This window comes from Nipponia nippon, unplaced genomic scaffold (genome assembly GCF_047370975.1).
Source record: "Nipponia nippon isolate SJK-2023a ecotype South Korea unplaced genomic scaffold, ASM4737097v1 scaffold_10, whole genome shotgun sequence".
In the NCBI taxonomy this organism is placed as follows: domain Eukaryota; kingdom Metazoa; phylum Chordata; class Aves; order Pelecaniformes; family Threskiornithidae; genus Nipponia; species Nipponia nippon.
Genome location: NW_028262291.1, coordinates 17183247 through 17199505, shown reverse-complemented (window position 1 = coordinate 17199505; position 16259 = coordinate 17183247). Strand labels below are relative to the sequence as shown.

Here is a 16259-nt window from a genome sequence, read left to right as displayed (position 1 = left end):
TCCTTCCCTTGATCACATTAACTTTCCATCTAACCTTAAGACCCTACTGTAGAGAAGCAGCAAAGTAAAGGAAAATCATACTAAATCCTAAAGCAACTCTACTTTGATCTGCCTGGCCTCTGCATGCTTCCCAAGAATCTTGGCCAATATCTTGCCTTTAAAAATACGTTCCAGTAATTCACTATTTTAAGCTCTTATGATACCAGAGACATGTAATAGTTCACTGGGCAGAAAGCTTCCCACAGGCATTTAAATACTGAAAATTTTCATGTGCCAGATATGGTCCCTTTTGTGCTTTTTCAGCATATGGTGTATGACCCAGACAGAGAGATCAGAGCTAGAAAAGCTTTACCTCTGATGATCTCTTGGGAGCTATTGCTAGCTTGGGAGCCTTTATGGGTAAGGTTAGTTAGAACGAATCTCAAGCTATTCTACTCCACATAACTGGCCTATGGCAGTCATTGTAAAAAGAGAGAGTAGAAGTTCAGCCACAGGCCTCTTTGCCAGGCTGGCTTTAAGGTTTAATCATTAGGTTTCCACCAGAATGAAAGTTTTCATTTAGAAGACAGCTGAAATGCCAGAGAAAAAGTACTTTATGAGACAGCAATTTGTCTTGAACACATACAACGACCACATTGGTCCCTTTGCGCATTTTCTAGTTAAGTTAATAGAAAGACAAGTTACATGGATCTCTAAGAAAACAATAATTTAGAAAATCCAGATTGACAGACAGTTGTTGAAGCTATTTGGTTGCCTAAGAACTCTGTGGGACTGTTCTGCATACCTCTTCTGCGGGCTGTCTGTATAACCGGGGTTTGAAATGCCTGTAGTTTGGCAGCTCTACCCCAACAACACTTTTTTTCCCCAAGAGACTGTTGTATCATCTAGCCCTTTCTAGACAGGTGATATTTGGAGCCGGGTTGGAATCCTGTATTCCTTTACACAAATAAGCTGTTCTGTTCCATAAGCTACAAAAGCATAATATTCAAAGAAACAGCTGTGCTTTTACGGCTCTATACAAGTTCCACTTATTTCCATATCATTTCACTACATCGGCATCTGCCAGCAGCTTTCAGTGTCGAGACGGTACCCCTCACTAGGAACAGCCCACTTTGCACAGTAGTAGGAAGAAGAGCACGCCAAGCCTGCAATGAAAGAAGGTTTCCTCCTATTCTAAGTGTCATGTCAAAGGTGCATTTGGCATTGTCCCATTTCCAGCCTTTAGGAATACGTAAAACTTAATCACTGAACCAGAAGGACGCTGCTTTCAAAGCCCACTGTGCTCCATAAAAAATCCTTGTGTTCTTAAAGTTACTCTAGATGAGACCCAAAGGAGCACATGGGCTACATGATCACCCTTGGTGAGGTAGGTGAAAAATATCCGTAAAATGAACAGCCTGGGTTAATTTGCTATGGCAAAAAAAAATTTACAGTAGTCTGAAGGTCAAATGGAACGAAAACATGTTTTTAATCTTCTTATCTACTTATAAATCACTGATATTTTAGGTCCGCCTAAGTCATTTATAGAGATTTTCACATAGCAAGCTGGCATGCCTGTATGACCTGAATTTACCTTCCATAATTTTGTGAATTCCCAGAATGGTATTTTATGTGTGGAGTCACCAGCACCTGGGCCTGCTATACTGTAAACCATGGTACAGCCAGTTTACAGCAGAATTCTGGTGGTTGAGAGACATCTATCAACAGTTCTTCAATATCACTATGTCATTTTCCTCCAACAGATCCCCACCTAGTGTAAGACGTAAGCAGATAACCCACTAAAGTCTCTGCTGAACTGAGGAAACAGTTAAGCCCCGCTCTCATCCCAACTTTGGGATCAACTCCTTTCATCCTTTAGTATATACTGACTTCGTGTTTCTTCCCCAGCTACAAGCCTAGGTCCTTCTTCCATACACATGGCCAGAAAGGTGGCTGTTCGGTGAGGAATATGAAATGTGCCTGTAGTCCGCGTGACCTATTCTGACCATTGCTAACGAACGGCATCTCAAGCTGGGTGAGCCATCATTTTTTCCTTTACATACCGATTTTTTTTTGCATTAATCTATTTTCTTAACTAGTACAGAGTATACAATCTGGAGAAAGCAAACAAAGACCAAAACTCACCATCCGATTCGGAGGCTGCTCTGAAAATCAAGTAGCTGCTGGGAAGAGGCTGAGTGATCGAACCAACATTTTCTCCCTTTGGGCCCTGGAAATGCACATAGACAAAAAGATTAAGGCACAGAAGATGCAATGGACCGTTCAACGTCTTTCTACCCTTCCTGGGCAGCGTGTGTATGTTTGTGATAGGAAAGAAGGAAGGAGCAGATGGAGTAACTTAGAAAGACTCATTAGTAATCATGATATTGCTGCTGCAGCTCCAAAGCAGTAGCAAGCTCTGACGTAAATGAGGCTTGGTCTAACCTATGCTCAGCCAAAAACCTACTCTGTTTATTCAGATCCTTAGGGATGGAAGAATCTCATTCCTGTCACCTGGGCCAAAAACAGTCAAGTATTTGCTATTAGCCATCTTTGTGCAACACCTTAATGGACTGTTCCCTGCGGTGCATGTTGAGTCTGTCTGCAGCCTGACACGCTAGCAATGAAACACCCTTTATATGTCACCATAAAAGTGGCAGAGCCCACACCTTGTGCTGTGAGTGCCTCTAGCAGAGAGGCAATGGCGGCTTTTCTGGAAGGAAACAAAGGGGAAACCCCATTCTGCAAACCCCTCTGTGGGAAAGGAAGATGGAAAGACAGGGAAAACCACAGGCTGAGGACCAAAGGTCTCCCAGTGTGGACATGTGCTGCTGGATTGCAGCCCTTCACCTCTACATCCAGACCCTTTGAGAACCTTTATGCCATCATGCCTGGGGTGACGGCCACTTCAGGCTTCAACAAAAACAGGCTTTGCTTGTTTATGTTGCCTTTAGTTTAGGAGCTGTGGCAAAAAAGATTATAGTGTCTTGTAAACATCCTGCCACAGTCCCTTCAGCATGACCCTCCAGAAATGATTCCCAGGGAGGCAGAGTCCATCTTGGATTAGGCACTTCCTTGAGCAGAACCACAGGCTCCCACCTTGATCTCCTCCCTGTTATCTCCTCTCTTGAGCTCCAGAAGCTGCTAAGAAAAAGCAGTTCCTGTACCTGGTGAGCACAGCTTCATACTCTTAACAGTATGGACTTTACGCCACAACCTGGATGAAATAAATAGAAGTCCCTCCTCCGCCCTTCCATTTCCAAAGTGACCCAACCTCCTCCAGTTCTTTCTGTTCCTGACTTTGTAACAAACAACAGGAAAGCAGATCCTTTTTCAAATATACAGACATCATGTCAGAAATAAATGCAGAGCAGAAAACATCACCAATACTCGCATGACCACTATGCCAACTGCAGGGTGGAACAAGGAGTTTTCTCCAGGATGCTCAAATACAGATTTCCTTGAGTTTCTAGAGAACACCACACAATGCTGAAGAAAATCTGTAGGCAACTTTTTGCAGTTTGACTCTCCTCCCTTACATGGGCCTTTATAGCATCCCATCCTGCTCCTTGAAAGAAGGACTTCTCCCTAGCATTAGTTTGTAAGCAAGGAAACTGTGACTGCTACTGAAAACTGCTCCTGTGTACAAGTGTCTGGTAGTTAAATGGTGGTTTTATCTGGATTTTTCTTTTTGAGTTCCACTCAGGAAACCAAAATTTGGAAAGAATGAAGAGTGCAAGTGTAGGACAAGCATTAAATTGTATCTGAGTCTACGCCACGAAGATGCAGTGCTGAGAAGACAACAGTCTCCAGTCTAGCTTCTTGTCTTCACATCTGTGGGGTTCTGCTGCTGCCAGAAGAAATTGGGATCCTTGTTACTCACTTCTTTTTCCCCTTCCCTCTCCCACAAGAGGTTCACAAAATTAAGCCTGTTTAAAGGTTTAATAGTCAGGACTGGCAAAGTTGAGATTTGATTAGTAAACTAGAGCAGAGCAGCTCAAGAAATTACTAGTAACACTAATGCAATTAGGCATCATTCCTGATGGCATTTTTCCTTTCAGTAGCTTGCAGCTGAGCAGGGTGTTGGAGAACTGTTGATAACACCATTACTTGTGTTTTCAGTGCAGAGGTTGGTATTTGTTCTGTTGGAGGAAAAACGCTACAACCAAACAGTACAGATCCAGAGAACTGTTATTAAAAAAAAAGGGGGGAGAAGGAAAGGAGGGGGTAACACAAGCTTTTAACAGACATTTAGGCATGTGGATAAACATAAGGAGCAGCCAGGTCACCCTGTCAAGGAAACGTATTCAATAGTAAGGCATGCTCATACATGGAGGGGGCTGTTTCCCACAGAAAGAAGAAGAGAAGAAGAAAAGAGAGGAGGCTATAAAAATAAAGTCAACATCTCCACAGAGTAAATGAGGTTCTGTATCTGCATGGCAGAGATAACGATGCTTTCTGCCTCCCAGCCTTTGAGCATCATGCCTGTCTAGAGTCTAAGACCTCCAAGACAACAACCATCTCTTACTAAAAGTGAATGTTATCCTGGCTACACTAGAATCCAGAGCTCAGCTGCAGCCTCTAGACAGTACAACTAAGAAACAATCATCTTCAGATCATTCCTGTCTTTACATTTGATTTGAGACTCAGAAGGCATTATCAAACAGGGGCTGATTAGGCTTTGAAAAATGGAGTGGACTCACACTGGTTTAGATAGTATGACAAGACATCTAGTCTTGGAGAGTCATAAAACAAAGCTTAAAAAAGGGGAAAACCTCCCTTTCATTAACAGTACTGTGGATAACTGTAAGGATGAAGATGAAACTAACCGTGCTGTATTATGGAGTAGAACAAACAACTGTAAAAGCAGCAGCACAAGCCCATTACTAGAACTTTAAAGGAATGACTGAAAGTTCTTAAAATCAACAAAATTCAAATTATATATATCCCCAGATTCAGTGGGTCTGACCCCAACTCATTCAGTACTCTAAACAAATGTCAGAACAAGCTGCAGTCAATAAAAGCCTTCCCACACCACGCCGTTCAGCTAGCTTCTGAGCAAGCTCAAAGTGAAATACGAACAATTCCAGGACAATTTTCTGGGACAGCCGGGCAAACCCTGCCAGCTGATAGCCCTACACTCCCTCTGGGAAGCAAGAGGACAGACACCCACACCCTCACACTAATTACTAGGTTGGCATTCCCCAGTCTCCTGCAGTCATCTCAGCAAAAAGTCTCTTCCCTGAAGCAGCCTGGGATCACGCTGCCTTCACATGATGGACAAAGTGCCTCTGCGGCAGTATTTGGAGCATGCAGGGGAAGCTTCTCTTACTGCTGCTTGTGCTGCTGACGGACTTTGAGACCTTGGCCATTTTGGCCTTGGGTTTACAAAGGCCTGGGCAGAGCAAAGGTCTAATCCACTTGCACTGTGAGGGAGTTTCAGGCTAAAACTCTCGCAAAGCCAGGGAAGCAGCGCAGAATAAAGGAGACTCTCCCCTCAGCAATATGCTTCTAAGACAGCTCTAGACAGCAGAGAGCTTTACAGGAAAAACAGTTCCCTGGTGCATATATTTAGCTTTCAACTATAAGTAATGGTCTTACATCTTACCTACCTACCATTTGAAAGGTGCCCCAAAATTTCATCCTGCTCTAACTGAAGTTAAATGCCTGCACATCAAATTTAATGGGCTAGCACAACTATAAATGCCTAGGGCAGTGCGTGCACCAGACATTTGTTCTAGGGCTGAACCCCACAGTTACATCCAAACATCTGCTGAGCAGCCAGGCCAGCATGTATAAAGGTGCTCATTAATTACCCTGAGTTACCTGCAAGTCCACTGATGTGAGTCAAAGCTGGACCATCAACCCTAGTCTGGAAAATCCTTGAAAATTTCACAAGCCATTTTAGCCAAAAGTGAAAGTTGTTTAGCCAGATCTTACTTCTATTGTGTTGGACAGTAACTTGGGCTTTTTGCTTAAACTCGGGCTAATCTATGTTTCATGAGAAACAGGCTTTCTTTGCACAGTTATACATAACCAATCTAGATCAGTCAATTCTGCTCCAGTTGCCTTAAAAGAAGGCCATGAAATGACATAAAATGAAACAGTATTTTTAGCAGTTTCAGCCTTAAACGGTTGTCAGAGTGCAGACAGCTTCTTTTACATCAAGCAGTTCACTCGTGAATTTCTTCTTGATGTGTATTTTGGTGCTCACCTTGTGGCTGAAAGCATCTATCACACATAACAACCCAGGCTGAACTCAGGTTTCAGGAAATATCCTACTATGCGGCTCAAATGTAGCTTTCTAAATATCTGTCTCAAGTGACTTAGAATATTAATCTGACTTTAAAATTCAAATCTCTTGGGACTTCCTCTAGTACACAAACATTTTCAGAGATATATATACCCTTCATATTTAATATACTAATTCCTATTTCTGTCATATATTTTCTCAAGAGACACAAGGATTAGATATACATAAACACGCACAAACACATATCCATATTGATAAAAACTCCTCTTTCTTTTGCATGATTCCTATCAAGGGAAGGGCATTCTAGCACAACACTTCAGATCTGTCAGCAGCACTACTTTTCAGTACCAGACTGCACTTTTGATTCTACTTTTTCACTACCTCTCCTGACTGAGCTTTTCAGAAGAATTCAATTGACCTGTCAAGTCACAAGGAATTTTTTTGTTGATGGACAGCAAGTGATTGACAACCTTCTTGGGTGCATGCTCTGAATTAAAAAAGCATCATAACTCTCAAAACTGAATAAGAAGCAAGGTAGCAATGAAACCTCTGGGACTTAAAGCAAAAGCAATGCATCTACGCACAGACCAGCGCTGAGCTACTGTCAGAAAAGAGCAGCTCTTACCCCTGGTTGTTGAGATTAAGTTTAATTCTCTCCTCCTACCTTATTAAAAATTGCAAGACTTTTTATAGCGATTTTATAGCTGTGTTTAAAACTGTTCAATTAACTGCAGGGATGAGCAGGAGTGAGCCTGCTTGATCTGCTCCCACAGGGCTTCCCCTCCATTTTGTTAGGTCTTCTGATGCCAATGACAAATGCCTTTGTCGCTCTTGGATGAGTCTTTTCAAGTAGATTTACTCTGCTGACCACCTTGCAGCAAGTCACTAGCTTGTAATGCCTTGCTTATGCTGGTGATGTCTCCTAGAGAATTTATGTCTGCAATAACTCTGCTGAGTCACTGTTTTTAATGGGGAAACAAGAGTTCAAGAACGTTTAAGTTTTGCCTTCAGGGTATCCGACAGATGTTGCTCTCAGTGCCCCTCATGAGGTACTGTAGTCTTCATCTTTGCTCATAGGCATTAGAGAATTTTTTTCTTTTTGCCTGTTCTTAAAGGAAAGAAGAAAAAGAAATGTAGCTCTTTAAAATTTGCAGAGACTTATTTTAAGAAGTGTGAGAAACTATTAATCATTTGTGTTACAGGGAGATCCAGAGGCCACTGCAGGAGCTACTGTGTGTACAGGAAGAGACTGTCTCAGCCTGTGAGCAACAACAGACTGAAGGACAACTCAAAGTGAAGGGGAGAAAACCTTGCTATTTCCATTCCAAAGAAGAGAAAATTAAGACAACCTATCTGAAGTCACACTTTTGCAGAACAGTCAAGGCTTGAGCAGACCACTGAATTCCAAGTCCATCACAAACAAACCCAAACCTCAGAGGCATTAGAAAAAAGAAGTCAAATTATTAATCTGTTTTTTGTCACTTTGCCAGCCCTCTTCCAGTGTTGTGCAAAGCATTTGGTGCTTTGTGTGTCCTTGTTTTGGGGAAGTCAGTTAATTGTGTCTGTTCCTCATCTCTTTTTAAAGATGTAGGCCATGGCTTGATATAGCTTCTAGGTATTGATCTTTTTTCCTGCAGTAACGTGTTTCCCCTTTCCTCAGTCTATGCATGCATCTATACATCAAGAATGACACATCTGTATAACTAATCACAATGCACCATGTTCCTTTGATGTCATATCATAACCAAGCTTCGGTGTTTTTAATCTTTTTATGCACCATCACTAACAGCAACCGAATAACTGCAAATCTAGATAATATCAATAATAGATAATACTAGTGCTCAGACACTTTGGTGACCAAGGAGAGGTTGTTTGACTCATCAGGTTTGTTACCTTTACAGCCCAGATTGACTGATCCAAAGGATGAAAAAGTTTAAAACAGAAGCCATCCTTTTTGGAGGGTCTCTCGATCAGCTCACAAGAATGGAGCAAGATTGTCCCAACCCACTGTCCGATCTTTGGTGTCTTATAAATCAGCAGCACTCCTGGTTTCAGAACACACCACAGCTTGGTCCAACTCTTCAGAGTCCCACGAATCTGGAGGGACACAGGGAGAGAATGAAAAGTTGCATTTATGTTGCTCCTTAAAAGAAAGCCAGCATTTATTCAGTATTTATACATTATTTCCAGCATGTGTTTCTCCCAAGGCCACACTACGATACACTTCCTTAGTAAAATACACCGCATTATCTGAACAGCCTTTGGGATTTCATAGCAAAATCCCACACCCTGTATATCTTGCTATCAGAATCTAGTCTTCATATTTTTATTACTGGCTTAGTGTTATCAGCTTGCTTAATTTTTTAGGCAACCAGCACTGCTGGCCCATGTGAGAGTGATTCGTTAATAATCGTGGAGGACACGCCAATTAGAACATTGCATAGAAAAATGTTATAGCTAGTCTAACTCGACTTACAAGTCATTTTAATAGTGTTCTGCAGAACAGAGCTATTAATGGGTTTTGTCAAATACCCCACTTTTAAAAGCACCTTCTCCAGCTGGTTTACTTCTTTGTTAAGCTCAATGCACACTCTCTTGTACACAAGACATTAAATCTGGTAGCGTACGTTGAAGATAACAGCTTTAAGAATGGGGAAATTTCTCAGTCAGGTTAGATTTTGCCTGAGGCCTTCTTGTCTTCAATGTACATAGGCCAAACCTCAAGTCTTACGTCAGTGTTCTGTTTTTGTGGCCCAGCATTATATGTTGCTGGACCAGAAATTTCCAGCCACAGCAAACATGCAACATGTATTTGGTATTGAAAAAAATCTCAATATTTATCTCTCATCAACACTAAACACTATGGAAACATTTTGTTGCCAATCTAATTTCTCAAATAAACCATACACATCTCACTATTCTGTCCTCTAATACTGATCGTAGAACTATGTTGGACGTTTTTCATGGTGGTCAAATGTGATTTCATGAAAACCCTAAGTTACTTGTGGGTTTTTTTTTAACAGAGTTCTGCATTTGTCGATGTTTGGAAATTAAGTTTTGCCATTATAAAAGGGACAACCAATTCACTATTAGTCAAGAAGACTAAATGGCCCCAAATGAGTAGAAAAACAGTGCTCAAAGGTAACATCTCTCAATGTCAATCCAAATTTATTTTGCCACATACAAAGTTTCAGGACTTCAGTGAGAAGCTGTCACTAGTTGAGTCTTTGCACAAGGAGAAATTACAGTTGTCATCAGGTTCAATATGTTTCATTCTGTGCTGTGACAACGTAAAATCCCACTGTCAATAGAACAAGCTGTATCTGCCCATTGCCAGGCTGTTACTCTGTCTATTCCCTCTTCAGCACAAAAACGCATCTGTGGGCAGAGGCCAGCAGACTTTCAGAGAGGAAGAAAGAAAGAAACATCATCGCTTCCATTGGTACTCTGCACTTTTTGAGACCTTGTTGCTACTTAAGGACATGGAATAGATGGATTGAGTTAGGTTAAGATGGAAAGTAAATATTCCCCATAACTCCACTTTTATAGCAGCTATTTAAGTACGGCTTTACAGGAACTCCAACTCAAAATTATTCAGTCTTCCTTCACTCAAAAAAGTGCTAGTGCATAAGTCTCAGACACATCAACTACTTCTCACTTATTTTTTCCTAGAGCCTCAGAAGCAATGGTCTGTGTTAAATACCTTCAGCCAGTCTGCTGTGATCACTACACTGGGATCCTTTAGAGCACTGAAGAGTTGTTTGGTAGCTCTTTTCTTCTCCTGTCTGTAATTTTTTTTTTGTACCTGGTTGAGAACAGAGAAAAAATAGCAGCTGTAATCATGGCCTCTTTTGGGGAGGAAAGAACATAATGCAGTAAGGACAGCTATGTATAGCACCGCTAGAACTTGACCCAGCACAGGTTCCCCAGAAATGAGCACAAGGAAGAACAAAAACATAAAGAGATAGTAGACGTTTTCTTTGCTCCTGAAGTTCCACTAAACATAATCTAATTTGGCTTTTCTTCGGGGGGAATGGAAAGAGGCTGAATACCCAGTCCTCCCCACCCCTCAAATTAAAGAGATTAAATCTAATTTAATCCAAACCAAATTATTTATACTTGTGGTTTGGTAGACAAACAAGTGGCCAAGCAATAATTTGCTCAGATTGCCTTGGCATATCCCTCCTAACAAGACCAATGAAGGATTACAATCCTCTTGAGGTGCCTAATGGCTCTGGAACACGCGAACAGAGTGAAATAATTACACCTATTTGTTCTGTTTGCAGTATATAATCTAATGCTGTATATAAAGCCTGTAAATGCCCTTGGCCTATAATGACTCCTAGCAGAGGCGGAGGCTTCTCTGGGTCTTGGGAAATGACTCAGAGTAGTTCCCAATGGTTTGTTTGGAAGGTACTACTTGCTTTGTAAAAGAAAGTCAGCTGATGCCAACTTGGCTGCTTTGCACATACCTTCAGTGTTTCCTTCTTCGTGAATTTGGCTGTGGGAGACACACACTCTTTGTCAGACCCATTGCAAAGCTTATATTCAATCTAAAAAAAGAGGGAGAGAGGAAATAGGAATGTGTTAATGTGAAGATGTTCAAGTTATGCTGTAATGAAGAGTCATTTATATCTTCCAGGAATCCATGAAAGAGCCGATTGCAGACTTCAGCAGCGGAACACTAGGCAGGCACAGAAAACGCACATTTGCAGTGCAGTCCAAACTTTCTTTTTATACTCATAGTTAGTTGGAAAATTCCCCACCAAATTTTCTTTGTATTTCTCCCATGCAGACATTAATCTTAGCAAAATAAAAAAAAAAACAAACAAAATGAAACCCCTATTCTTATTTGTAACTTTGAAAACTGCCCATCTCTTTTCAGATCTGAAAGCATTTCAATTACTGGAATAAAAATTATGGGGAAGCTGGTATAGATCTTTCAGAACTAGACTTGATATTGCCAATGACTGTTGCCCTAGCTGAAATGTCCAGAAACATGAGTAGGCAAGAAATTACCTAATCATGTTACAGATAATACAGGAAATCATCATCATCTTGGCCTTGCGAAGCGAGGCACAAAATATACAGTCACTTCAAATCTTGCTTGATACTGTCAGTGCTGTTTAAATTAATTTTCAGAGGCTTCAGACTGATCTCGTGATTGTGCTGATGGGCTGAAAAATGCTTTACATTTATTAGACACGGTCACAATATTGTTCCCAAAATAATGTAAGCTTAGAGAGCATAGCGCTCTGGACCCCAACTCACGACGAGGACCCCTACTTGGATAGGTAATGTCAGAAAATTGTCCAAAACCTGGGGAGGGTTAGTGGCACGAGAATTAGGGTGCAGCCTGGACTCTGCTACTTTTTATGTGACCTTGGGGAAGTTACTTTCTCTCTCTGTACCCCTTTTCCTTCCAACCTGTCATGTGTCTGATGCATTCAGACTGTGATCTTTTGGGGTCAGGCACTGTCTCTCCTACTTAGCCATGACAGTTTTATAAAAGCTCAGCCCTTGGCCACCTTGATTTAATGAGTATGACACAAAAATGAGCTGTACTAAGGAAAAAATGTATCAATATAGTTCCCATTTATAAATTCACTGCTATGATGTAAAACAAACCCACTCAGCTCTCAGACTCTCTCTCCTTTATGTCATGAGTTGATGTAATCATTTTACAGTGCCTTCAGTTTTGAGAAACCCACTTTCTTCTTCCCTCCCAGTGACACAGAAACCTCTCCAGCTACTATAGCCACAAACCATGCTGAGCGTCAGTGTGAGCAGGAAAATATTTAATGACAGCCAGATCAGTCCTTTCCACACGACTTAGATAAAAAACATGCAAATGCATGACCAGATCACAGCAAACAGGCCATCAACTATGCTTTGGAGACTGTGGCAGGAGCAAAAATGGGAGATAAGGGTGCATGCTCAACTGAGCAAAACTCTTTGTGGATGATGCAAGATTAGAAATTAGGGGCAGAAGGTGCAATTTGCAACAGAGCCGGGGTCACTGTAGAACCTATTACTTGTTCTCACATACCCTTATAGTAGTCTTTCCCTAAAAACAAAACTACACATGATACTTAAGAATAAATAGAGAAATGAAAACTCTATAATGGCCCATAAAGACCAGTGAAGTCCTTGATCTGGCTGTCCAGTTTACAAGGCAACTTGGCATTGGATACACTCAAAGAAAATGCCAGCTCCTGAACTCCTGCAAACTATTCAATGTTTGTCATTTTTGTTTTACTAGAAAGCGAAGCCTGCCTCCTCTACCTGCAATGCAGTCTCTGATGCATATTTTATATTTCTGTGCATGGGACTTCACTGTAAAAATACAAGATTTATGGTGGGGACTGCTGCACAGATACGACATCTGAGCAGGGAACTGTGCCCACAGGGTCTTTGTCACATTTCAAAGGGCAGTGGTAGACATTTGGGATATATGCTATAAGCTTTTCTTTATGAGGAAACATTTCTAAAGTGCTTAAATGTCTCCAAGCAAGAATCCTTTGGAATTATTAGGAGATTATGCTTTCATGATTCGAGACGCATGTCCTCTGAAACTGGTCAGAAGAATTCTCCCCCTTTCTCTCAATTAGCAAGGAGAATGTCCTGTCCTTGAGATACAACTATGAGCTAACTCTTTATTGGCAATTTCACTCCCTCTAGCCCGAGAGATCAGACACAGAGAGAAACACTGTGTACCATTCCTCATTAGCCAGCGTGAGAAGCAGAAAAAGCACTGACGTCCCTGAGATTCTAGGAAATCCTGCTCAGGTGTCTGCAAAGCATCAGGATATAATGAATGCCTTTTGCTTAACGAATTAAAACAAGCTACAGTCACTTGTCGTCTAGACAATTACATCTTAGCACTTTTTAAAGAATAAAATTTTGGCCCCTAAGCTCACTTGGCTCGAGGAAATTTGCTTGAAGATGAATTCAGAAAGGCTTCCAACCACTGCCGCAAACGATGCAAACCTGAGCCCTAAACCCGCTCGTGGGGAACCGGCATTAACACAGACAGGCATTTTCACTGCTCTACCAGCCACACCTGCCTCCTCCTCGGAGTCTCTCTGGGTCATGCTAAAAATAGAGTTAAACAACCACAAGACTTCAAATCTGGACATTTACACAGACAGACATTGATTCTGCCTCTTCAGGAGAGCTGACTTATAGCTCCATGACCAAGGACACCGACGCCAGCCGATACTGCTATGCATATTATAAAGCCGCAGCACACAACAGCGGATGAAGGGATAATCTCCCCTTACACCACCATAGCCTTTAGGAGCTCAATAAATACAGTGAAACTTGTCTGAAATCATTACAAACCAGGCTTTCACTTGGTCAAAGCAGCTGGATTAACAGCCTTGCAGGCTGCTGCGGTGGCCTCCTGAACCACTGTGCTGCTTCCTTCAGGCACTGCCTCCCCCATGTCTGAGCTACGTCCCGACGTGCTGAATTTGCTAACCTTGCCTGTAAAGGGAAACACGGCCACAGGGATGGTGCATACTAAGACCGGCTTAAGAATGGATGAAAAAGAAGCAGTAGCGTAAGTCCCTCACCAGCTGCATAAGAATTCCTAGGCATGGGAAAATAAATATCTGTGCTGCCATGTCCCAAAAACTGTGATGTACCAGCTGCGTGACAAATAGCGCAGCTCCCCGAGATGGTTGTAAAATGACCAAGTTTTAAGAAAAGAGAGAAAATTTTACTAAAACCAAGCCATGGTTTTAGCTAGGAGCCATGGATGAGCTTTCAGATGTGCCTGACCTGGGACTTCTCTTTTTGGAAACTTGACACTGTTTCCCAGTTACTTTTTTAACAAGGCAAACCGATTGCTTCTCCCTGCCGACTTTGCTTCTTGTTATGCTTATGAGGATGCATCATCACAGATCCTAAATAGCAGTTTGCTTGCAGGTGATCTCCACGTCTACAGAGTAAAAAGCATTGCATTTCTGGGTTTAAAGTTCCTGTCCTTTCACAGGAAAGGTGGGATCTAAGGCCCCAGGACTGCATACCATAGGCCCCCATGCTGCTGATAGCAATGTACAGTTCTGCCAGGTTTAACCTGCTAAGTGACTTGAAGTATATGATTTCATGCTTTTACATGAATCTGTCTTAATAGTTTTGATTGTACCTCATGGCATATATAAGATTCAGTAAATCCAGGCCATCAGCTCTAAAGATCCCTAAGACACAGCAGGGTCTTCCATCACTAAGACACATCAAGTGCATTTAATGACCTCTTTCAATTGCCCTGCCTTTCTCAGCCTGGCATAAAACTAAGAGAAGCCATTTGTCATCACAGCAAATCTTTCAAGGACACTGGGATAATGCTTGCACAGGATATCAGAATTTGGACCCCTGTCTCTGCAGCAACATGTGAACAGTATTAACCAGAGATGAGACTTTGTACAATGGTAGGGTAGGGAACCGGTGTCCTTTTTAAAATTAAAAAAACCACTTGAATATTCTAATAAGAAAGCAATATGTATGTTTTCCATATACTGGTTCTCATAAGGAGGGAAGACTGTTTCTGCCAAAACATTTTACCAGGGCATGCAGCAGCACTTGCAGAGGTAGGAAACTGTTGTCCCTCTTCAGTTCTCTAACCAGATCTGTCCTTTCCAGGACCGAGTGATGACCTTGCCGGCTGACGACAGGCTGTACTGTACTCAGAGACATACTTTTCATCCCTGCTAAGTTTCTGTTCCCTTTCATCTCAGTCATGTAGCTCTGGAGATCCACTGCTGATTGTTAGCAGTTATCACAATACCCTTACACTTCTGCTAGGCTTTGTAAGAGAGCATACAAAGTCTTCACAATAGTGCTATTCTGATCCAGTGTCGTTTCGGTGACTTCATTTCCAAGAGGAACCAAATCATTTCATAGAACAACAGTCTGTGATTGACTCTGGCGTGGGGGATGCCAGTCCCTCAGCATGCCGTGCCTTGGATAACAGCAGGAGGAATATCCTGTTGTTTCGCGCAAGCAAGCCTTGCTGCACGGGATGAACACAAAAAGTGTGTCATGAGGGACAAATAGACAGAATTATTCCAAGTCAGAAACATTTATATAAAGTAATTCTCAAGCGCTGGTCTGCATGTTAACAGGAGTGACAGCTTACAAGTTGTTCTTTTTTCTTCTTTGCATCCAAGTGAGAAAAAGACGAAATCTGATGGGAATTCGAAGGCAGAATAAAAGTAGCCAGGGCCATAAGTTATGTTTCACAAAAGCAAAAATAGTCCTCACAGAGGAGACACATCCTTGCTCACAGGTAATTTTCCATATCTTTTCCACATATAATTGCTACAGATCTGCATCACTGCAGAAATAAAAGAAATGAACAAACGTTCCTGAAGTAGTATAAACACTATGGAAAAGCTGGGTTTAACATTAGAAGTGAAGAGCTTCTTGTTACTGATGTGAATATTCACAGATATCTCAACCGCATTTAAACAATTTTGTTTTCAATTTACTATAAGCAGGTTTTTTTAAAAACTTTTTTATTTTGTTGTGAACTAACAGCTCATCCAAAGCACAGCAGAGTCAGTGAAATGATTCTTACTGACAAACAAGCTTTGCATTAGGAAAGATTAGCCTTCAATTAATAAAGCTGCTTTACAGCAAGTCAAATAATTTTCACCTCAAACTTTCCAGTTTGCAAAAAACACCCCCCCCCCCTTATTTCAATGATGTTACAAAGACACAGCAACTGTGTTTACAACACTGAAATAGCACAATGATTAGCACAAATTGAAAAGCCCATACAAATAAATAGCTGACATGACAGCAATATCTAGGGAAAATCATCACTGAAATTCAGCTATCCAAGCAACTCCAAATATCAAGTTATAGTACTGTTTAGTGGAACGCTTTGCTCCATTGTGTCAGATTGTAGTAATTAACGAAAAAGTCACAGGTCTCATGGGATTGCTATATGATCATTCAAGTGTGCCTTTCGTGAGAAGAACATTCTGCAAGTTCAGAATATTTAAAGAACATTTGAGGC

At 41.5% G+C, this 16259-nt stretch overlaps 1 protein-coding gene across 8 annotated transcripts in view; it reads right to left on the bottom strand.

Moving 5' to 3' along the window:
- The window catches only part of OSBPL5 (oxysterol binding protein like 5), a 182328-nt gene that overhangs the window by 35662 nt on the left and 130407 nt on the right, over positions 1 to 16259 (bottom strand). For all 8 annotated transcript variants that reach the window (XM_087745732.1, XM_087745730.1, XM_087745731.1 and 5 more), the window contains 4 exons: positions 10705 to 10785; positions 9936 to 10037; positions 8126 to 8329; positions 2125 to 2209 (listed from right to left, as the gene is read on the bottom strand). In XM_087745732.1, the coding sequence (XP_087601858.1) occupies positions 2125 to 2209; positions 8126 to 8329; positions 9936 to 10037; positions 10705 to 10785 (472 nt within the window). The remainder of the gene's footprint in view (positions 1 to 2124; positions 2210 to 8125; positions 8330 to 9935; positions 10038 to 10704; positions 10786 to 16259) is intronic.